General features: G+C 47.4%; 2 protein-coding genes across 4 annotated transcripts in view; one reads left to right on the top strand and one right to left on the bottom strand.

Annotated features, from left to right (window-relative positions):
- Positions 1 to 3,971, top strand: part of MYO1H (myosin IH) — a gene marked incomplete at its 5' end in the record, with an annotated part of 14,696 nt that extends 10,725 nt beyond the window's left edge. The window contains 5 exons of the mRNA XM_011997929.1: positions 1 to 103; positions 673 to 740; positions 889 to 986; positions 2,304 to 2,403; positions 3,948 to 3,971. Of these exons, the coding sequence (XP_011853319.1) occupies positions 1 to 103; positions 673 to 740; positions 889 to 986; positions 2,304 to 2,403; positions 3,948 to 3,971 (393 nt within the window). The remainder of the gene's footprint in view (positions 104 to 672; positions 741 to 888; positions 987 to 2,303; positions 2,404 to 3,947) is intronic.
- Positions 3,972 to 5,441: 1,470 nt separating this feature from the next.
- The window catches only part of KCTD10 (potassium channel tetramerization domain containing 10), a 29,172-nt gene continuing 11,641 nt past the window's right edge, over positions 5,442 to 22,972 (bottom strand). Inside the window, exons 1-6 of one of the 3 annotated variants that reach the window (XM_011997836.1) lie at positions 21,823 to 21,928; positions 17,724 to 17,893; positions 15,074 to 15,160; positions 14,712 to 14,764; positions 13,203 to 13,398; positions 5,442 to 8,646 (exon numbers count right to left, since the gene is read on the bottom strand). In XM_011997836.1, coding sequence (XP_011853226.1) covers positions 8,422 to 8,646; positions 13,203 to 13,398; positions 14,712 to 14,764; positions 15,074 to 15,160; positions 17,724 to 17,893; positions 21,823 to 21,901 — 810 coding nt within the window. In that variant the 5' untranslated portion in view covers positions 21,902 to 21,928 and the 3' untranslated portion in view covers positions 5,442 to 8,421. Of the gene's footprint in view, positions 8,647 to 13,202; positions 13,399 to 14,711; positions 14,765 to 15,073; positions 15,164 to 17,723; positions 17,894 to 21,822; positions 21,929 to 22,972 lie in introns of those variants that run through there. The other 2 variants (XM_011997835.1, XM_011997834.1) reach the window with 2 other exon arrangements.

Raw genomic sequence — 22,972 nt, forward strand, 5'->3', positions numbered from 1 at the left:
GGCTTCAAAGCACGGCAGCGGCAACTCATTCTTACTCAGAAAGCAGCTTACGTGGTGGAACTTGCCAAAATCAAGCAGAAAATAGAGTACTCAGCTCTCAAAGGTAAGAAGTGGGCAATCTTAAAACAATGCACTGAGTTGACTCAACTACTAGAAAGTCCAGTAATGAAGCTCCCAAACGGGAAACACAAGTGTAGGGTGCCCATAAACCCCGGGGTAGCGATGCACACCTGTAGTCTCAGCTACTGGAAGCCTGAGGCAGGAGGATCACTTGAGCCTGGGAGTTCGAAGTTGCAGTGAGCTGTGACTGCGCCACGCACTCCAGCCTGGGCGGCAAAGTGAGACTCTGGCTCCAAAAAAAAACCCCAAAAAAACAAAACAAAAAAACCATCTACCCTCCTCCCCTGGCGTTGCCCAGCCTGGACTGCACCCCTTATTCTGGCATAAATATTAATAGCACCACTTTACTCAAGTACCCAGACTGGCAATAGTCTTCTTCCACGGCGATCGGAGCCCACTAGCAGGCTGATTTCTAAAGTATGCCCTTCATCCTTCTGGGCCCAGCTAGGAGAATGAAGCATGGGGTTGGGCAGCCCCTGGGCGTATCTCTTCTTCTCTGTACTCACGTCAAGCTGTCTAGTTCCTGGCTCCTAACTCTGGATCTGTCTTAAGGTGTCTCCACCAGCAATCTGAGAGACGGAATCTTAGTCATTCATGTTTCACCAGAGGACAAGCAAAAGGTAATTGTCAGCCACCAGTCTCTACTAAAAGACAGAAATGATATACTGCCAAAATGTTAAGTTGACCACCGTGAAACTTGTCTGTTGGTGTGTCTGTTTCTTTAAGCTGTGAATACTGAAATTATGCCTTGTCTCCTCCCCACCCCAGGGGGATGCCATTTTGCAGTGTGGACACATGTTTGAAGCAGTTACTAAACTCGTCATGCTGGTTAAGAAGGAGAACATTGTCAATGTTGTTCAAGGAAGGTAGGTGGTTTCATCTTCAGCTCAGGAAGTAATTCAATGTCACAGTGTTTATTAAGACCGGGCATGGTGGCTCATGCCTGTAATCCTAGCACTTTGGGAGGCTAAGGCGAGCAGGTAACTTGAGGCCAGGAGTTCAAGACCAGCCTGGCCAACATGGTGAAACCCCATTTCTACTAAGAATACAGGCCGGGCGCGGTGGCTCACGCCTGTAATCCCAGCACTTTGGGAGGCGGAGGCGGGCGGATCACAAGGTCAGGAGATCGAGACCACGGTGAAACCCCGTCTCTACTAAAAATACAAAAAATTAGCCGGGCGCAGTAGTGGGCGCCTGTAGTCCCAGCTACTCAGGAGGCTGAGGCAGGAGAATGGCGTGAACCCGGGAGGCGAAGCTTGCAGTGAGCCGAGGTTGCGCCTCTGCACTCCAGCCTGGGGGACACAGCGAGACTCCGTCTCCCCAAAAAAAAAAAAAAAAAAGAATACAAAGATTAGTTGGGCTTGGCAGTGCATGCCTATAATCCCAACCTCCGCTACCTGGGTTCAAGTGATTCTTGTGCCTCGGGAGGCTGAGGCACAAGAATCACTTGAACCCAGGTAGCAGAGGTTGCAGTGAGCTGAGGTCACATCACTGCATTCCAGCCTGGGCAACAGAGCTAGACAATGTCTCAAAAAAAAAAAAAATTATTACAGATCAGGAAAGATACAAATATTGTTTTCACTCCTGCTTGCCTCCTGCTTCCAACATAATCAAGCACCATCTCTACCAGTAAGGGGTGAGAAACAAGCCTCTAGTGTTACATCCTCGCCCCCTCCCATAAAGAACTTTTTTCCGTCTTCATCCCTGTGATCTTGGGTTCCAGATAAATGAAGTCAGTGAAGGCAGGATATCCTGGAGAGCTGTTTCTTTTCCCTCATCCTGTGCTGTTCCAAGTTTTAACAACCAGAGGAGCACATTTGTAGGTGGAATAAGGAGAGTTGAGTGCTTTGAAATGTGTCGTCTTTGTGTTGCTGTACCTCTGAGGGAATACTCAGCCCCTCAGAGCTTCAGCGTGACATGGAAGTAGTTCCGCAGACCTCACACTGACCCTCTGAAGAACTGAATGTGCTCACTTGATTTCACAGTAACTACCGAAACATGTAGGTTACCCAGCTGTGGCAACAGCGTTCTTCCTTTCCTCAAATATGCTATAAAACACTGTAATAAAACAGGAATTTGATCTTGAAATTAGTAGAATTTCGTAAGTGAATTTCTTTTGCAGACCAAAGGTTGAGAGAAGAAAATACAGTATGTCAGTAATGTGTCACTTTGTGTATTTTAAGTTTACAGTTTTTTATTAGTCCGGGAAAAGAAGGCACAATAGTTTTCGACACTGGACCGGAAGAACAAATCTATAAAAATAAAAATGGACAATTAACAGTGGTGAGTGGCTGTCTCTGGGAGGGAAGTAAGCCGTTTTATAGAATGTAAGTTAAAGTTCTACCAATTTCAGTCCTATAGACTGACTGGATTCACAAGCTATTAATAGTTCATTTCTGCCCTCTATTCCTAATTCTACATCTGTAAGATAGGAAGAAATTGATACAGAGATATATACGTCTAAACACTGAATGAGAAAAGAAGAAAAGCTTACCATCCTTAAGTTGTCAGGGAACCAGAAACTGACATAAAACACTTCTCAAATAGCAGAGTCTCACTTTTCACTGGATGAAGGCTTTATGCTCATTACAGTGGCTATCCATAACTTCCCTCCACATCGAAATCAATGCGCTTGTGTCCCACCCAGATACTGAGACTTAATTGGTTGGAGGTGTGGCTTGGGCTTCAGGATGCAAGAAAATACAAATGTAAGAAAAGTATGTAAGAAATACATAAAAAATACGTAAGAAAATATAAACTCGCTTTTTGGAATACATGTGTCAAAGGCTGCCCATGTTAATACCTTTGGTATAAAACGGGTCTAACAAGCACAGAGGTTTGGGAACCATGGCTATGCTAGAGAGAAGTCTAGCCCAAGCACACAAGTATGCTGCCTTCCCTGACTGTGCCCATGCTGGGCTGCTGGGCTGAGCATCCCAGTGGTCCTCGCTGGCAGGTAGTATATGGAGCTTGTTTTGATCCAGTTTTGCTGAAAAATGACATGTTAAAAGCAGAGGGGGCTATATCTTTAAAATGTTTCTTGTATTATACAAAGAATTTTGATACAAATTAATTAAAAAATGGTCTGTGAACATGGAGTGTCTCATACACATTGAAATTTAAGTGGATTTACCTATAAAGTCATTTTGCAGGCCAGGTGTGGTGGCTCACACCTGTAATCCCAGCACTTTGGGAGGCCGAGATGGGCGGATCACCTGAGGTCAGGAGTTGGAGACCAGCCTGGCCAACATGATGAACTCTGTCTCTAGTAAAAATACAAAAAGTAGTTGAGCATGGTGGCACATGCCTATAGTCCCAGATACTCAGTGAGGCTGAGGCTGGAGAACTGCTTGAACGTGGGAGGCAGAGGTTGCAGTGAGCTGAGATGGCACCGCTACACTCCAGCCTGGGTGATAGAGTGAGACGCTGTCTCAAAAAAATAAAATAATTTTGTAGATAAAAAATAATTGCCCCTAGACACAATGAACTCCTTTGGGGACAAGTTAAAATAAGGATCATTTTGGATGTAGACTATAAGGTGTCTTTTTAGTTTACATGCTGTCTTAAAAGTGACACCCTGGAGACTGTCTCTCTCTCCTCTGGAGTCACATGGAGTCTGTCTTCCTCCCTGACTGGTTCTGGCTGAAGAGGCTGACAGGCCTCCATGCGCCAGTTTCTAAGTCTGGCTTATCTCATGGGAGGTGGCACTGGCTTCTCACAGGCCTTCCACACCCACCTTGCTAATGGTGACAGTTGAGGTGATAACTGTTTCCTTTTGAGCAAAGGGAGCGGGCAGGGCTGTAAACTGAAGTGTGACTCTCTCCCAGGTGTCGGTCAGGAGGAAGTCCTGATAGAGGATGACATCTCACCTCTACCACCGCCATTTTTGCTCCAACTGAGGAAATTACAGGGGAAGCAGGGATTGGATCCAGTTGGCTACCTCTTCAAGGAACCAGGCCCGCAGCACTAACGGATCACATCTGAAGAAACTGAGGGGCGTTAGTTAGGCCAAAGCCTAACCCCAGCTTCTCAGCTGCCTCGTGGCACCTTATTAAATTGTCACCTTCTGGACACAGACCCCAGGTCACCCAAAGGCATGATTCTAAACACCCTCGACAGGACCTATGTTTAATGGGCACTCCAACGTGTCATTAGAGGGTGGGCAAGATTCTCTACCTCTGTCAAGCTGCCCCGAGACATGATGCAATACTGTGTACAGTAAGTTCTCAAATAACATTTCATTATGTTGATAAGACATCTGATTCCTGGGCAAGGCCACTGTCTGGGTGGAGTCTGTACGTTCTCCCTATGTCTCTGGGTTTCTTCTGGATGCTCTGGTTTCCTCCCACATCCCCAAGGTGTATGTATCAGGTGAACTGGCGTGTCTATGCAGTCCCAGTCTGAGTGCGTGTGGGTGCGTGAGTGAGCCCCATGAGAGGAGGACATCCTGTCCAGGGTGGGTCCCGCCTGGTGCCCTGAGCTGCTGGGATTGGGCTCTGGGCATCTGCAACCCTGAACATGCAGGTTGGAGAATGAATGAATACGAATTTTATTGTAAAAGAAAAATGGATATAAAGCATATGAGCACACAAATGGACAATAAATGCCACAGTGCAAAAGCGTGTAGGGAGCCCGTCACACTTGTAACTGGGGAGGGGCTCCTTATAATTTCCCCTTTGCAAGCGTTTATTCACTGATTGATGCGGCCACCGCTACAACCACCCTCACTCACTCATTCACCAAAACTTAGGTAATGATCTTATTTTTAATTTAATTAAATATATGTGTAGCTCATTTATTTCAGTGTTTAATATGAGAAGTGCTTTGGTCTTTATTTAGAAGTTGGGTGATGTTTTTGTGCCCAGCAACATGCTGTAGGAATTGAACTCTTGTTTCAATCCATTAGCCTCATGGTTTTGCTTCAAGTCTCAGCTTCCAAGAACCTCTCAATGACTTACTGTGCATGGTCTGAGACTAAAGGAAATTTCCTAAAGCTGCAAAATTTGAATTTTGCTTTACATAAATGGAACTCAGATGTGTCAAGGGATTGGGTTTGGTGAACTGAAGCCGTCTGCCCCATAACAGTAAATCAGTGGTAACACCAGCTGATTCACCCTTTTTCACGAGCCAGGCAGCCTTTGACCCCAAGACTTCCTTTTGGCATTTGACTTCAAACACTACAGAAACATGACTCGTCTTTCCCTTCCACCCCGAGCGACTTTAAGGGGGTGAGGCAGAACGTGGGGGCCCTGCCTTTGTTGAAAACCACATTTGAGGGGCCCGGTTATGCTGGGCATGTCTGAAAAGACCCAGAAAACAGAAGCATTTTATGACTTTTATTTTACATGTCCACAAATGTCTGCACAACATACAGTGGCTACATCTAAAACTTTGAGCATTATTTTTATAGCGCAGAGACGGAAAGGTTAATGACACACTTAACTGTGTTACAGTGACTTTGGGTAAAGCCCTAAAGACAGCACACGCTCCAGAGGGAGGGCTGAGCGTTGTTCACACTCGGGTCCGAATCGCTGTTGTAAGGTACAAAGACACACTTTAACTGGGGAATGGGGTCCCCGCACAGTGATTCCCCCCACAGGAGGGTGACAGAATATGCCAGGAATTGTCTCGGACATGGGCCCCAGTCACCACAATCAAATGGCTTATTTAAAACAAACAAACAAACAAAAACCTTGATTACAACACACCAAAGCTGTTCCAATTAGTAAAAAAATTGTAGTTACTACATTGCAGTGAAACCTGACTCTTTACCAAATCTTGGGCCAATGTTTTACTTGGCTAGTGCTTACATTATAAATACTGGTTTTTGCCCTTAGTGCGAACATAAGAAAAATCAGTTCCTTGTATATTCAGTAACAGAGCTTGGACCAGCCAATGCTGTCTGTTCACTCATGGCTATAACGCAGCCGACAGAATTTGTTCACCATGGAATGTTTTATAAACCTGTTCATATTCCAGAGAGACAAAGACTCAAAACTACAGGTGCAAAGTTGGAGAAAAAGTGAGGGTAGAGAGAGCTGCCAGAAACACTAGCTCATTAGGCATAGAGGCCACAGCAAATCAAATTGTTCCACAAACTCATTCTTCATACAGACATTTAAAAAACTATGCAGCCAGGTGTGGTGACTCAGGTCTGTAATCCCAGCACTTTGGGATCACGGGGGCGGATCACAGGCGGGCGGATCAGGGGTCAGGAGTTCGAGACCAGCCTGGCCAACATGGTGAAACCCCATCTCTACTAAAAATACAAAATTAGCCGGGCATGGGCTGGCAGGTGCCTGTAATCCCAGCTACTCGGGAGGCTGAGGCAGGAGAATCGCTTGAACCCGGGAGGCAGAAGTTGTGGTAAGTGGAGATCGTGCCACTGCACTCCAGCCTGGCCTATAGAGCAAGACTCTACCTCAAAAAAAAAAAAAAAAAAAAAAAAAAGTATACAATGGCTTTTCCATTTTCAGGGCCGATATTCACTTCGACTTTCTAAAAAAGCTCAACCCAAAAGGCAGGGTTGGTGTTTAAAACTTAAACAGTATAAAATCTTTACGAAACATTATTTTGTAAGCCCTCTTTCCTTAGCAGTTAATAAAATCCAAATGGCCTAATATAAAAGTTTCTCACACGACAGTTTAAAAAGCGTCTGCCCAATACATGATTTTGACATTCAGTCATGATTGTTTCCAAGTTTTATTGTAGGCTTTGCTGTTGGATACAAAATGAAGGCATACAACTGTCACAGGCAGGGCAGTACGTACAAAGTCTAAGCTGTAAAAACCGTTTGAAAATATAAACTCGCTTTTTGGAATATATATGTCAAAGGCTGCCCATGTTAATACCTTTGGTATAAAACGGTAATGATTCCCTTGACAAACCCATCCATCACCTGACACACATTCACATCTCCTGGTAACTACTCTACCTAGTCTAGTCTCAACCACCCCTGTCAGTCACGACTCACTCCTGTTCCTTTGCAGGCGCAGAGGAGCCTGGGAGGTAGGTCACTGAGAACACCTGTCCTACATGGGTGTTGCACCCAGCCGGGCTCCAGCAGGGGCCACCTGTGCCCCACAATCACACGTCCCCACCCACAGTCGCACACATCCCTTAAACATGAACGCAGACACAAAGCAGACCCAAAGGTATCTATCAACCCGCACATCCTCAACCTGTTCACTGCTGGCCACTCTACACTGTGTAAAAATCAGAGGCAAAGACAAGGGGGTCTGTGTTTACAGCAGGTAAGCTCCTTGGGGCTGGTGGTGTGAGGGTGTCCCTGCCTGGATGCCAGGCTGGGAGGAAAAAGGGTCTGGGCCACACTGAATTTCTAAGCCAACTGACTTAGAAAGTTAGCCCAGCTTCATGGGGAAGGAGGCTGAAGAGGAGTGGGATCCCAGGGAGGGGTAGTTTATGAGCTATGCCTGTCACAGGGTCAGATGGCCTTCCTGGAGTGGAGTCAGGTCAACCAGGAGAACAACTGGAAGGGGCTGGAGTTGGGGAAAGAACCAGAAACAGAGCTGGACACTTACTGCCATGGAAAGCTCTGCTCCTACGCAGACACGTGGGGTCCCAGTGAGCACCAGGCCAAAGACCAGCCCAAGGTGGCCAAAAGCTTTCTCCCTAAACAAAACCTTGCACCCAAAGTTGCACTGGTCACAACGATTTAGATGCTCATTCAGCCACATTTCCACTGCCACAAGCTGCAATTATCAACAAGCTCTAGGCCCAAAGCGACATGGCAGAAAGCACTTCTAGCAAAGCGGTGGGGATTGTGTCCGGGCCAAACACACAGGAACCAGGAGTGGATCTGCTGGGGCTGGAAGATTATGAAATAGGAAGCAGGGAGCTCAGATACCTCTGGTGGCCTCCAACTGCAGAACAACTCTCGAACTGTCAAACTGAACCCTTAAGGGAGTGTCACCCAAAAAGCCCATATGGGAAGTCGACACCCACAAAAATAAATACTGCAAACAAAAGTTCTCACATACACTTCACACACATTCATACTTTTCCTCTGAGAACCGAGAAAGCCTGGCTCCAAAGAGTCTCAGATTCTCATGAAAAGTAGAGATCTTAGACACAGCTTGTTCAAAGACAGGGGTCATACGCCTGGGTCAAGACAATCAATTTGCCTTGTCAAGCAATACCAAAATAATCATCTGACTTGTTACAAAAGTATCTCCAGGCTCCAAGGGAAGCAGAAGGGGCCCGGCAGCCTGCACAGGATCTGGGTGTAGCACGGCAGGGAGTGGGGGCGGTGAGAGAAGGGCGGCTCGGTCTCTTGCCTGCTCACTGGTGGAGGTGGGCCCGGTCATCGGGGCGCTTGATGTGGATCCGCCGCACGCGCTCGATCCGCTCCCGCTCCCGCTCCTCGTCCTCATCCAGGTGGTGGGAGCGCCCCGCCGCCCCGCCTGTGGCCTCCAGGAGCGCATTGTCAGGTCCCCGGCCGTCCTGGGCCTCATATAGCAAAATGTTCAGGGTCTCCTCATAAATCCGGGCTTCGGGAAACTCCACCTGTGTTCCCACAAAATACAGGGTAGGTAAGTTAACGGCCCACCCTCTCTGCCAACACCTGGACTTTAAGCAGGGCCGCCAGACTAAATCAGGCCCCTGGGATTCCACTGAAGGCCACCAGTATTATTTTTAAACAAACTGATATTTTCAATGGCAACACTTACGTGTGGCGCTAAATGCACAGAAAATCAAGGGGATGCAGAGAAACAGGTCTCCCTGCCCCTAGTTTCCCTTCTTAAAGGTACAGTTTCTCATCATTTTACCCTCTCAAAGATTCTGTGCATGTCAATATTTGTACATATATTTATTCACACAAAACACACACAAGGTAGCCCACCATACACACTTGTACATGTCTTCCTCTTGTCCCTAACTTAACCTAGAGATCATTCTGGAACAAGGAAATATAAACACAATGCAATTAACCATACTTGGATGGACATTTAGGTCAGTGCTAATAGGCTTCTAACAGAGCTGCAACCTTGCACACAAGTCCGTCCACACCTTAAAGCAGTCTCTAAAGCAGTTTTTTGTACAGGGTCCAGCTGGGGACCCCCACAAAATGGACATGAGCCCTCCTCCTTGGCAAATCATTGTGTTTGCTCATTGCCCTTCAGGGTTAAGGTGTGATGAACAGGAGGAGGGCCACATAAGCAGGTCCCACACGTTTGATCAGACTAGACTCCACTTTCAGGGTAGAATTCAGAGGTTCCAGTTCTGGGAAAAATGGAGCAGGCACACTCTACCCCGTCTTCCTCACTGACACTACAAAGCCAGGATGCGATGCACGCAGCAGCTAACTGTGGACTCAGAAGTAAATCGTGGCAGGTGGATGGGGGAACGACAGAATTTGGAGTAATGCCCAGCGGTGAGTTTATGGTTTGCCGCTGCCAGCACTGATGCAACCTGAAACCCTGAAATGGCACCAGGACAGAAGACCTCCAGAAGGTCTCTAGTGGCCAGGGAGGCTACCGAGTCTAACAGCAGAGAGGCAGGAGGAAATCCTGGTTTTCTTTCCTTTTTTTAAGATATGGGCTCTGGCTAACTAAGCTTTAAAATTTTAAGACTTATTTTTAGAGCTTAATAAGGAGCAAGGGGATTTAGAGACCACATGGTCTGATCCCAACTGTTTCCAGATTGGCAGACAGGTTCAGGAGCGGCGTGTTCTTGTGTTTGTGAAGCTGGTTAGGGGCAGAGCCAGGATGGGAAGCCAAGGGCCTCTTTCTTTTCTCTTTTTTGTTTTGAGAGCGTGTTGCTCTGTCACCCAGGTTGGAGTGCAGTGGCACAATCATAGCTCACTGCAGCCTTGAACTCCTAGGCTCAAATGATTCTCCCACCACAGCCTCCCCAAGTAGTTGAGACTATAGGCATGCATCACTATGCCCAACTAACTTTTTTTTTTTTTGAGACAGAGTCTCACTCTGTCGCCCCAGCTGGAGTGCAGTGGCGCAATCTTGGCTCACTGCAAGCTCCGTTTCCTGGGCTCAAGCCATTCTCCTGCCTCAGCCTCCCAAGTAGCTGGGACTACAGGTGCCCACCACCACGCCCTGCTAATTTTTTGTATTTTTTAGTAGAGACGGGGTTTCACCATGTTAGCCAGGAAGGTCTCGATCTCCTGGCCTTGTGATCCGCCCGCCTCGGCCTCCCAAAGTGCTGGGATTACAGGCGTCAGCCACCACGCCCAGTCACCCAACTAACTTTTAAAATTTTTTTGTAGAGATGGGTGTGATGATATGTTGCCCAGGCTGGTCTTGAACTACTGGGCTTAAATGATTCTCCCACCTCAGCCTCCCAAGTAGTTGAGACTACAGGCACACGCCACCATGCCCAGCTATTTTTTTTTTAATGTTTGGTAGAGACAGGGCTGTTGCTATGTTGCCCAGGCTGTTCTTGAACTCCTGGACTCGAGCAATCCTTCTGCTTTAGCCTCCCAAAGTGTGGGATTACAGGTGTGAGCCACCATGCTCAGTCCTTTTCTTTATTTTCTTGCACCCAGACCTGAGCATTCCTGTGGCAGCAACCAGAGCCTGCAGGAGTCAAAACTCTGAGGGAAGGAACCTTCTTTTCTGAGAAGAGCTGTGGTCTCAGCAGGATTGGGTGAATCTAGTTGCTTTTTCTATCTTCATGCTGCTGGGCCCAAAATATAGGCACGGTCACAGAAAGTAGGTGGCAAAGCGGGAATAAGTAAACCCCCCAGCTTTCTGGCTGGCTGATCAGAAAAGGGGACTCCAGGGACGCTTAGAGAACTGCGGAGATTACGAAGGAAGAGGAGCTTGAGAAGCAACCTGTGAAGTTGTATATGAACTCCTAGACCCACACCCAGCTGCAAGATCTGCCCCTAAACCGCGTAAGCAGACCTGAAAGAACTGAATGCTGCAAGAGATACTGCCCAGGACAGACGGGCCATAGCGTGGCACACAGCTGGGATGGATTTGAAGGCTATGAAAACCAAACTGTCATTGCAACTACAAACTACAGAAGGCTGGTAAGAGCTTGCAGCCTGAGCCCAACTGGGTCAATTGCCTGCTAAAACAAAAACATCAATGTTCTCCCTAGGATTTAAACAAGGCCTGGAGCCCTTTAACAATATTCAAAATGTTTAGGATACAATCAAAATTTCTCAATACACAAGAACCAAGAAATTCTCAACTCCTGTGGGAAGTAACTCACAGATGCCAGTGCCAAGATGACACAAGGTTTTGGAATTACCTGACAAAGACCTGGCAGCAGCTATTATTAACATGTTCCAGTAAATAAGGGTTAGAGCAAATGGAAACAAAGGGAGTCTCAGCAAGGAGATAGAAAAACCAAATAAGCACTTGAGAACTGACAAATACAATAACCAACAGCCCCAAACAAAAACACAACTTCCCAGTAGGGCTCAATAACAGACTGGAGATGAGAGAGGAGAGTCAAGTGACACGGGCTGGGCGCAGTAGCTCATGCCTGTAATCCCAACACTTTGGGAGGCCAAGGTGGGGGGATCACTTGAGGCCAGGAGGTCGAGACCAGCCTGGGCAACATAGTGAAACCCAGTCCCTACAAAAATAAATAAAATGAGCCAGGTGTGGTAGCATGCACCTGTGGACCCAGCTACTCAGAAGGCTGAGGCAGGAGGATCACTTGAGCCCAGGAGCTCAAGGTTGCAGTGAGCTATAATTGCATCACTGTATGCAAGCCTGGGTGACGGAGCAACACTCTCTCTCAAAACAAAAAGAGAAAAGAAAGAGGCCCTTGGCTTCCCATCCTGGCTCTGCCAATACCTAGCTGTACAAACACAAGAACACGCCGCTCCTGAACCTGTCTGCTAATCTAGAAACAGCTGGGATCAGATCACGTGTTCTCTAAATCCCCTTGTTCCTTATTAAGCTCTAAAAATGAGAAGTCTTAATCTTTTAAAGCTCAATCAATATGATGACTCTCCTTTTAATACCCAAGGGCAGAGGCAGCCCAGGCATATTTTAAAAAATCAAACCATGACAGAATGGGGTCTAATTACAGGAAGAATTCACAGCCCTAAAAGAAACAGTTCACAGGAGAAAAGGGGTATGATGTCTTGCCAATGTGGAGAGAGAGGCAGATGATTCTGGTTCGCCCCCACCCCTGGGATCTTTGAAAGCAAAAAGAACCTCAGTGTTTTGCCCTTATCATTCTTTTAGGATAATTTTGAATGCTTAGGAATAAAATATGTTGTCCAATTCATCCTGTCAGTGCTGGGGACGTGGAGCAGATACAGACTGAGTGAGAGTGCCCGAGCTGACGGCCCTTGACGTGGCATGATGGCACAGGGGAGATCACCACACTATAATTCTGTGTATGGCTTAAATTTTAAATAATAAGTTAAAAAAGAGACTCTGGTTTCTACTTTGTGATGTGATTTTTTCTCATGTGCTTCTTGTTCGAGGTCAGCTAGTCTCATGCAGAGCTGTGTACCCCCAAAAGCTGCAGGGACAGTAATAACGTGAGTAGGGGACCTACAGGCTCAGTCTCCTGGGCCTCCTGTGCGAGGGTGACAAGAGGCATGACCGTCGGCCCACAGCAGAGCTGCTGCGTGTCACTGGATAGCCAGATTTCCTTTAGATAGGTTAAAGAAATGACAGTGTATAGTGTGAATTAAAACTTTAAAAAGACAGAAAACCCAATTGCAGAGCCCCAAAAGGGCAGGCAAATTCAATTAAGGGGGGGCCAGATCTCTAGCAGCACTGTGCAGAGCAATCCAGCTTCGTGGAATGGCACGGTGGGAGAGGTCAAAGGACAGGTCAAGCCTACTGGTTTGGAGAGGATGATATAAAAAGAGATCCCCAGAGTCCAGCCCAGCCAGGGAGTCAAGCGTGCTTGGAAGGAAGCCAGCAAGGTAGGGAACTAAGGAATGCCAGATGGACCCTACATTTGGCTCTTTGCAGGGTCTAAAAGATAAATACTTTAACGACGAGCAGTCACAAGCCAACCAAAGCATTTTAAAAGCGTTTCCCTCTGTATTGTGCTCAAGTGAAAGGAAGTTCTACAGGTGTATGTTTCAGAACAGCCACTCCAAACTGTCCTCTCGAGGCTCTTACCTTGGTCTGTTTCTTCTCAGTGGCGTAGACAATGGAGGTACAACAGACTTCAGCAATCTTCCGGCCCTGACCGTAAAAGGACCAGCAGCAGATTTCATCCCCAATGACATCCTTTATGAATAGCACCCTTCCATTAAAGCGCAGAGACAGCTTATCAAACAGTTCAATGTTTTTCAACATATTGTCGTCAGAATTGCTGCAAAAGAGCATTTGATACGGTGACCACAAGCTGGTAAAAACTGCCATCATTTGCTGGGCCCTTCTACACGCAGGGCCTTACTGAGCCCACTTTCTCCACTATCTCATTTCAACCTCACACGAATCCCATGACAAATGCACTCCAATCTCAATCGCTCAAGAAGGAAAGTTAGGATCAGAGAAATTAATTGCTCGAGGCTGAACCTAATAAATGGCAGACAGGCCCCCCAAAAGACAGCCCTGGCCCCTAAGCCTGAGTGCTCCTAACCATCGTGCTTGAGTGACAGCCTCTGGGCAGAGGCACCAGGTGGAGGAGAGCGCCTCACCGAGCCCCGCGAGGAGCAGAATGGCACTGCCCAAGGGAGACTCTGTATCCCAGGTCTTTTTAAAGATCTTAAGTAACCTCATTAAATCCTCCCGGCATCCCTCAAGTTCCCGAGTTAGAGCCACATGTTTTCAAGGGCCAAATGGCATTCTAGAAACCTGCATATATTGCTGGTGGGAATGTAAAATGGTGAAGCCACTTTAGAAAACAGTTTGGCAGGTCCTCGAATGATTAAACCTAGAGTTACCACATGACCCAGCAATTCTGCTCCTAGAGAAATGAAAAACATATATCCACACGAAGACTGCATGAATGTTCATAACAGTATTAAAACAATAGCCAAAAAGTGCAAACAACCCAGATGTCCATCAACTGATGAATGGGTAAAGAAAATGTGGTCCACACTGTGGAATATTATCCTGCCATAAAAAGAATGAAGTATTGATTCATGCTACAACGTGGATAAACCCTGAAAACCTCTTAGGTAATCTCACTATGCTGAGTGAAGGAATCTGGTCATAAAAGGCTACATATTATGCAATTCCATTTATATAAAAATGTCCAGAGCAGGCAAATTCATTAAGACAGAAAACAGATTAGTGGTTACCTAGCTAGGCTGTGGGGTTGGGGAGGCAATGGCTGAGGGAAAATGGGGAGTGACTGCTAATGAATAGAGGGTTTCTTTTCAGGCAGTGAAAAAGTTCTAAAATTAGATAGTGGTGATGGCCTCACAACGTGTGAATATACTAAAAACCACATATTGTGAATATAATAAAAACTGTGCACTCTAGAAAGATGACTTTTATGATATGTGTGAATTATAGCTCAGAGTTATACCCCTGTATCCATCTGTCTGCTTATCTATCCAGGCAGAGAGGTACAGAGGGGTCATCCTCATCTGAAGGTACAAAGAGGAGCTGGGTCTGGCTGGTGTGAGTGGAGGTTTTCCTAGTAAATGGAGCTGTCTTTCCCAGCTGACGCCTTACCTGGTATATGAGTATTTGTTGTTACTTCTGTTGTAGAGCAACTTCACGGCCGGCTGTGGGTTGTTTTAAAAGAAGAAGACGAAGAATTATTTGGCAGGCAGGTGCAATGAACTACTGGCTTCCCATAGGGCTGGGGCCCTGCGCTGCAGCAGAAGAGGCAGACAAGCATAGCTTGGTGGCTGGAGAGGGGGACCGCATGACCCAATAGCAGAGGACAAAAGATGACCTGTAGCTTCCCATTGTGAACCCATTCTCAGGCCTCACTCAGGCAATTACACATGTTTTTATTTCAAAAGTTATTCAGAAGAACCTCCATCATTTCTGGTAGCAAAAGAAATTCCACAAGGGTGCCTCCAACATACCTTATTTGAAGTCGCTATAAGTTTTTGTTCTTCCTTGGATGAGGTGATCACAGGGACCTTGCAGAAAGGCTCATAAGTATCTTTGTTCTGCTGGAACAAAACATGCTTTCAGCCTAGGAGGCCTGCCTAGCACTGCATTTTTAAAGCTGACCTGCTGGACAGACAGGCTCTGGCAAGGGGAGATGGGGCAGTCATGGCTGGGAAGAGAGGAGGATTCTTACCACCAATGAACTAGATGAGGGAGACAGGGAGTTCGGTTTCCCAGTAAGTCTGCTCTTTGGCTATGACCATTATAGGCCAGGATGCTGAGTAAGTATTAACAATGACGACCATTTTCCACAGCCCAGGAAGCCACTCAAAAATAAACCCTCGTCGTAGCAGCTGAAACGTGATTTAATCAAAAGCTTCTAAAACCCCACTACGATGGCTGCAGAGGAATAAAAAAAAGTATAAACCCATAAAGGGAAAAAGAATGGGAGAAGTGAGGTCAGCAGACCAGGAAAAAAAAAAAAAAGTCAAAAACTTGAGGCTGGAAAGGTCACAGGTGAGCGTTAACCAAGGAGAGGGGGAAAGCTGAAACCAGTGGGCAGAAGCACTGGGAAGATCCCCAAATCCATCTCTGTCCCCACGCAGGCAGAAGAAAGGGCAACTTTCCTGCAGTGGTTTGCACAGTAGAGGACAGGGCTGAGCTGCGATTCTGAAAACGGGGTGAGAAGTGAACATCACACTAAGTGACCAGCAACCCCAGCTCCTTCCCCTTCCAGATCCCCAAAGGCAGCCGGCCAGGCCTAGACCCATCAGCAGGAGGACAGTAGAGGATTGCTCTTCAGGAACACCATCTGTCCCCCAAAATGGCTTACAGATTCTGATATCTGGGGGTCCCGCTGAAAAAGTCTGCCTTATCACCACAATGCAGCCCAGTGGACAAGGACCATACATGCACAAACAAGCTTTCAGAGTCTCATTCTTTCAACAGACAGCCAAGCATCATCAGATTACATGTGAAAAGCCTCCTAAACATGAGAGCAAAACCAAAACAAAGAGAGGAAAAGAGGAGGAGTCAGATAATGAAGGCAGAAGAAAGAAAACAAATAGTATCATCGGACAGATGAGAGCAGATACGGCCTCAAGACCAGCACGCTGTGGAAAGCAGGGCATTCGGAGAGCAAGAAAAGGCTCTTAGAAGTTAGAAAGACAATAGCAGAAACGAAAATTTTGATAGAAGGGTTGAAAATATAAAGGTGAAAAAATAAAACTTCTGAGCAAGTAGAACAAAAGGATAAAGCCAGAGACACTAAGAGGAAAGAATTAGGAGGTCAGTCCTGGAGGTCTAACCTCAGACTAATAGAAACAAGACCCAGGGGCATGTCTCCAAGACAAAGATGAAACAGAACCTCTGATGTGTCTGAACACACCAGTATGAGGCCGCTGAGAACATGGGGCTGAAGTAGGAACATATATTTAGAAAATCAAGCGAACAAAACAATGAGGCAATCCCTAACTCTGGCAAACTTACAGTTACAGAAGAAAGAAAATAATCATTGTACACTCTGTGGCTTAACTGTCAGCCATATTTATGCATTATGATGTAAACTCTGAATTTAGCCAGAACTGTGATGAAATGTACCAGGAGAATGGGAGAAGGAAGAGTATGCCTAAGCTTGGTGGGGGTGGAGGTAGGGGCAGTGCGTGAGTTAAATTCTAGTTTTCTACAGTCATGCCAGTAGATAATGTCAAAAACTGAGAATTCAATAAAAAGCAGCACAGGCGAATTATGTGGAAACATAAATGTGAACAGAAAAAACTGCTGAAAGAATTCACAGAGGTTACTGCAGGGGTGAAGGAGAGTAGGAGGGGGTATGGTGGTGTTTTTGATGTTAACCTTGCAGCACTATTTGACTTCTTGAAAGATGCATGTGCATCACTTTTAACAGCGTAGTAACAATAAAAAAGTAAATGCTGCAACATTCAGTTAGATCTACAGTGAGTTCAGACTCTCAGAGTAGAGGTGGTGTGCAGCGTTAAAGGTACTGGTCCGGTGCGGGGCCAGACACAGACATGTGGTGTTGGGGAGGCCCAAACAAGGGCCTCATGCACACAGACCAGATTCCTATGACAACCCAGACAACCCAAAGGGACGCTTCTGATGCTCTGCCACATTGTAACTTTGTTTGAAATAAAGGGGTGTTGGCTATGTCCAGAAGAATTTTGGTTTTGTGGGATTTTACTGTCACCAGACCTGACCCCAATGGTCCTGCTCTGTCCAGCTAAGGAGTGAGGGGTGTCTGTCTGTAGAGATTATGCTGAGCTCCCAACAATGACTTTTGGGACTAGAGTAACCCTAAGATTGGTCCCGAACACTGACCAAGTTTTACACAGCGGGGTTCGCTGCTGAAGGGTTGAGATGTACACATGAGAAGATCCAACAGCATGGGGGCTGCAAGGACTGAGACAGTAGGTGGCCTGCTGTTCCAGGGAGACCTCCCAGGGATCACTCTGACTGAAGGAATCGGGCTCCAGGGCAAACTCATTAACTCTCACAACATCTCAGTCAGACAGAAACCGCCCCCGTTTTGCAGACAGGGAAAATGAGGAAGGCAGGTAGGCTTGGTGCCTCTCCGCCCATATGGGAAGAAAGGGTGATGCCTACTTGTAGGGCCGCCTGGCACTCTTCCACCAGGCCTTGGACCAGGTAGTACTTGGCTTCTGCTAGCAGCTCCTCGATCTCCCGGCGGCTCTCGGGTAAAGGCACTGCCCCGTCTCGCAGGTAGTTGAGTATCGTACCGAAGTGCTTCCCACAGCGGTCAATGAGGATCCAGCCTGCAGGGGGAGGAGGCAGGGGCTGGTTACATGGGCCCTCCTCTCGTGGGAGGCCCTGAGCTGAACTGGGGTGTCTCTCAGCTCCCTCTGCCTCCCAGCGGAGAGTGGGACTGCCTGGAGAGTGGCAGCCTCACCTGCCCACCTGTCCAGTAAGGGCTGAGGAGGCCCCCACAGCCTCCAGGCCCTGCTGACACGGCCACAACCCCAGGTAACCCTGATCTGAGGCTCTGTTGTACATCCCAACTCTTGAGGCCCAAAAGTACACTTCTGAAGTACCCTCAAATATCCCTTAGACAAGGACATCCAAGAGGGGCTCGTGTACCACACCTGGGTAAAACAGGTCCAAATGGCCGCATCCCAAGGACAGAAGAAAGACTTCTGGGGTAAAAAATAGCTACTTCCTCTTTCTACAAAGCTTCCCTCAAACTGTCACGTAACAGAGCCATTTCTAAGAATGCACAAGCCTCACCCTTGCAGACTGTGACCTTTGGCTCCCAAGGCTGAGCCCCAGACACTGACCAGCACCAACACAGGAAGTCCTATTCCACAACTTCCTGCAACAAGCACTTAGTGGCTACTGAATGACCAAGACAGACCCCACCCTCAAGCAGCTCGGTCAACACGGGGAGACAGAACTAGCTTTTATTGGATATGGAAAAAGGTCCCAACTGCTGACCAAATCCAGGCACTGTGAAACATTCTTGGGGGTGGGGGCCAGGAAAACTCCCTATTCTGCTGCTCAATGTCCTTTCTAATCTTGTCACTGAGCCGATATTCCTCCACTAGAGATCCTAAGGGTTTTCAGAACCCCTCTACTGAAATGCAGTGTCTCTGGGAGTAGTATTTGGAGAAGACAGGACTGGAGCCTAGGAGGAGGAAGTACCAAAAAGGGAGGCAGGAATGGAGCAAAGACCAAGTATCTCCCAACAGCAAATGTGAGCCTCTAAAAAGAAGCCAGACTGATGAGAGGGTGAAGTCGAGGCCTTCTGACAAGCAGGGTGACCTCAGGCGAGGGGTGTCCCCATGGCTCCTGCCCTGCATTACAGGTGGAAAATGCCTGTGCCGTGAGGAGGCTTCAGTAGGAATCGGTCACTTTATGCTCCCACCTTCCTCCCCACTTTGGGAGAAGGGCCAGCATTTCCACTCCTAACAACACTGTGCCCTGCTCCACATCCTCCTCAGATTGGGCCCTACTGATCCTGGGCCTTGGATCAGTGGCAGAGGCCAGCAAAATTGACAGCAGCAAATGCATCTTTTTCACAATCCAAAGTCATAAGTCAGCCTGATTTCCCCTACCCCTTAACCTGGCAAGTCCAGTCCCTGCCAAGTGCCCTCTCATGGTTTTAGGGCACAGTTTGGTATTCTTTGCATCATTTGCCAGGAAAGTTGATAATAGGGCCGTTTCCAGGTTCCCCTGATGAAACAGCTCAGCCTAAAGTTCCTGGGCCTTTTCTTAAAGGAACGGTCTCAGTCCTCCAGCGGCTTCCACTTACTACTTCCACACTGTTCCAATTTCCTGAGTAGGTGGGAAGAATACCCCAACTTGGGGGAAATGCAATACAAATGTGTAGCCCTGAGTCAACTCCTGGTTTCAGGGAAGAAAGAGGCCTTCCCAGGCATAGTAAATCACATCACCCTGATAATGACTTCCAAATGTGATCCCACCTCACTTCTTTCTACATCTGAGACAACAAAATACGGAATTAATATCTTATGCAACCCAGATGCCTCCGGGGCCAGTAAGCAGCATACATGAGTGCAGCTGGGCAGGGCTGAGGCTGGGGCTGACAGGACAGCATTTGCCCTGCCCCCAAGAGGGGCAGGCTCTTCCCACTCCAGCCAAGAGTGGCCAGGCAGGAATGTGGGCCCAAGAGCTGTGAGCTCTGATGTTCTATACAATGCCAGAAACGCAGATTTTTCTGTGAATTCCCCGATTTTTAAAGGATGGTAACTAATTAAAACAAAACAAAACTGTCATCAACCCACCACGAGGCAAACAAAACACATCTGCAGGTGAACTGGGCCTGCAGTCTACCAGCTTGAGGCCTCTGTGCTGCCTACACCAAGTACGTTTCTCTCAGAAGGCTGACAAGCTGAAAGACTGTATTACCTTTCCACCAGTTCTTTTTTGAGGGGAGCTCATTCCCTTGCATTTTCCACGGATAAAACAGAGGCTCAGAGAGGTTCAGCGCCATTCCCAAGCAGAGGCGGCAGGACTAGACCACAAAGAAAAAGTAAGGCACTCATAGGAAAACTCCTTTAACCAGAATTGAAAAGATAAATAGAATTCAACTCAGCTGCGCAGCGGAGGAAGCTTCCACGCTCTGCCTTTGATGCCTGTAGAACTCAGCTGCTTGGAAGACCCAGGGCCCTGAAATCAATTATCCAAGTGACAGCCCAGAGTTCCCATAAACGAACAGGCAGACCGTGACACTGGGCTCTGGCTCAAGAATGCCGTCAGGAAATGCTTGTGGCGAAGGAATCATACTTTGGACAAATAAGGGCAAGGGAGCCAGGCACACTCTCCAGGAGGTTTCAATCAGCATTTTGACTTTAAGATACTGTGGTTGCTTTCAAAGCAGGAAGTGATCCCTTTGAAAGTCAGCTCAAATGCCTAGCATGTAGAAAGGCAAATGGAAGTCAAGCAGCTCCTCGCATGTGGGGGGTCTCTCTCCTGCTGCCACGGGGCACGAGGGCTATTTAGGAAGGCTGGCCAACTCAGGGCAGCCTGTCATCCCACGACCCATTAGGCAAGGCTGGAGAGCAGAACTGACCGGGACCACACTGGGCGGCACTGGACTTGGGCTCCAGGATGTCCTCAGCACAGCACAGCAGTTAAGTGTTGGAAACCCAGCTCTGATACCTTCTTGCTGGATGACACTGGTGCTTCATTTTACCTCTGTCTAGCAGTTTTCTACAAATGATCTCACAGGGTTGAGATAAAAATACGATGAAAGAACGTACAGAAGGCACACAGCACAATGCTGGGTCTACCAACAGCAATCAAAAGCAGCTATGGGTCTTTGACAATCTCATCTCTCATGATTATGGCTGGAAGCAGAGCAGCAGCGTCCAGAGGCAGCAAGTTCCAGCCCCCAGGACGGAGTTGGTGTTGCTTTCAGTGACCCAAAGGAAGAGAAGGCTGCTCTGGGGGTCAGGGGGATTGGGCCACTAGGCTCCCCTCCTCCCCACCCCGCGAGCATACGATGTGCTTCCTCTCTCCCTGGATGTCTGACCTCTCCTTTCCCTTCCCCCACCGCCTCCAGAGAACCTTCACTGACCTCTTCGCCATCCTAAGGTATTTATACTCCACACTTTTGTGCTTTGCAAACACCCCTGATCATAAATGCCACCCAAGGTGCTTGTGAAAAATTCAGATTCTAGGAACCTGCCTCATACCTGATCAGAATCCCTAGGGCAGCATCTCCAACCTGAGCACTCTGACATTTTGGACCAGATATTTCTTAGTTGTGAGAGGTCGCCCCGTACATTGTAGGGTATTTAGTTGCATCCCTGGCCTCTACTCACTCGATGCCAGGAGGACCACCATCCCCAAGATGGGACAACCAAAACTGTCTCTGGACATTTGCTAAATGTCCCAAAAAATCACCCACTGGGTGGGCATCACTGAGGTGGATCAAGGACCTAAGTGTAAAAAAGCAATTTAAACTTTGAGGTATCAAAAAGCCCCATTAAAAAAGCTCAGACAAGTCAGACTGGGAGAAGATATCTGCAGCAGACCCCAAAGAAATAGGATCCAGAATATGAACTTCTACAAAGTAATAAGAAAAGAAAAACACAAATGTGTAAACAAGACGCAATCAAGCAGTTAAAAGATTAAACTCAAAAGACCAATAAGCATAAAAACATGCTCAATGTACCAGATATTAGGAAATACTGAATAAAACAAGGTATCATATCATACTCACCAGATTTGCAATAATTAAAAGGTTGGACAGTGCCAAGGGTTGGCAAAACCAGACTTCTGCAGGGAGTAGAAGTTGCCATAACCACTCCAGAAGGGACTCCTGCAGTATCTAAGGGAGTAGAAGGTGCTGTCCCAATTCCCCTCCCGGGAATAAACTCTAGGGCTGAGCTCCCAACAGTGGGTAAGATCTTAAAGCCACAGCCCGAGATGGCTGGGTGGGGTCTAGGGAGTCCAGAGCCCCGCATCTGCCAAAGTGAAAATATGATCGTCTACATGTGCCATGATGTGGCAAAAGCTGAGCAGCATCACACAGAGCAACTCCCATGCTCGGGGAAAGTGTTCAAGGATGTTCACAATCCTAGCAGTGAACACCGCAAACCCTCTACATGATCATCAACAGAATATGGCTCCGGCAGCGGCTGTATGCTTCTAGAATGGACACTCTACCACCAGGAAATGTGTGAACGAGAGCTATTTAGTTGTGGATTGATCTCACAAGCATAATGCTACATAAGCAAAAGCAAAACAGATACAAACTGTACAGCACCATTGACATCACGTTTAAAAGCACACCAATAGCGCCTTGTTTAGGGACACGCACAGCTATAGTAAGAGTAATACCTGGAAAGATCGACACCTGTGGTTCTCAACGCTGGTTGCACACTAGAATCACCCAGACAGCTCTTCAACGTCCTACTGCCCAGGCCACACCCTGGCTGGGACTCAGGCACCAGTACTGACCTCCTCAGGTGACTCACTCTGTAGCCAAGCTTGAGATACACCTAGTGACCCCACATGCTTCCCTTTGGAAGGGAGAGGGACAAACAGAGAAGGTACAGAGGGGCCCCACAGGTACAGGTCATACTTTATGCCTGGACTGAGCCTGGTGGCACAGATGAGTTTGTTGTATTATTCACAACTTAAAAGCTCTGAGGTACTTCGGAATTTTACAAAAGAGCATCGTCATGGAAGGCAGAAGGGCTGGAGATCTCAGGGAAGCCCTCAGGAACTGCAGTTTTCCCATGGATCAGACTGATTTCTAGGGGAGGTGCAATCACAAAATGAATGACTCTTCCAATCTAGGCTACACACTCATTCCAAAATACATTACCAAGACATCAGAAAACATACAATGGGGGGAAGTATCGTGC

This window comes from Mandrillus leucophaeus, unplaced genomic scaffold (genome assembly GCF_000951045.1).
Source record: "Mandrillus leucophaeus isolate KB7577 unplaced genomic scaffold, Mleu.le_1.0 Scaffold55, whole genome shotgun sequence".
NCBI lineage: Eukaryota > Metazoa > Chordata > Mammalia > Primates > Cercopithecidae > Mandrillus > Mandrillus leucophaeus.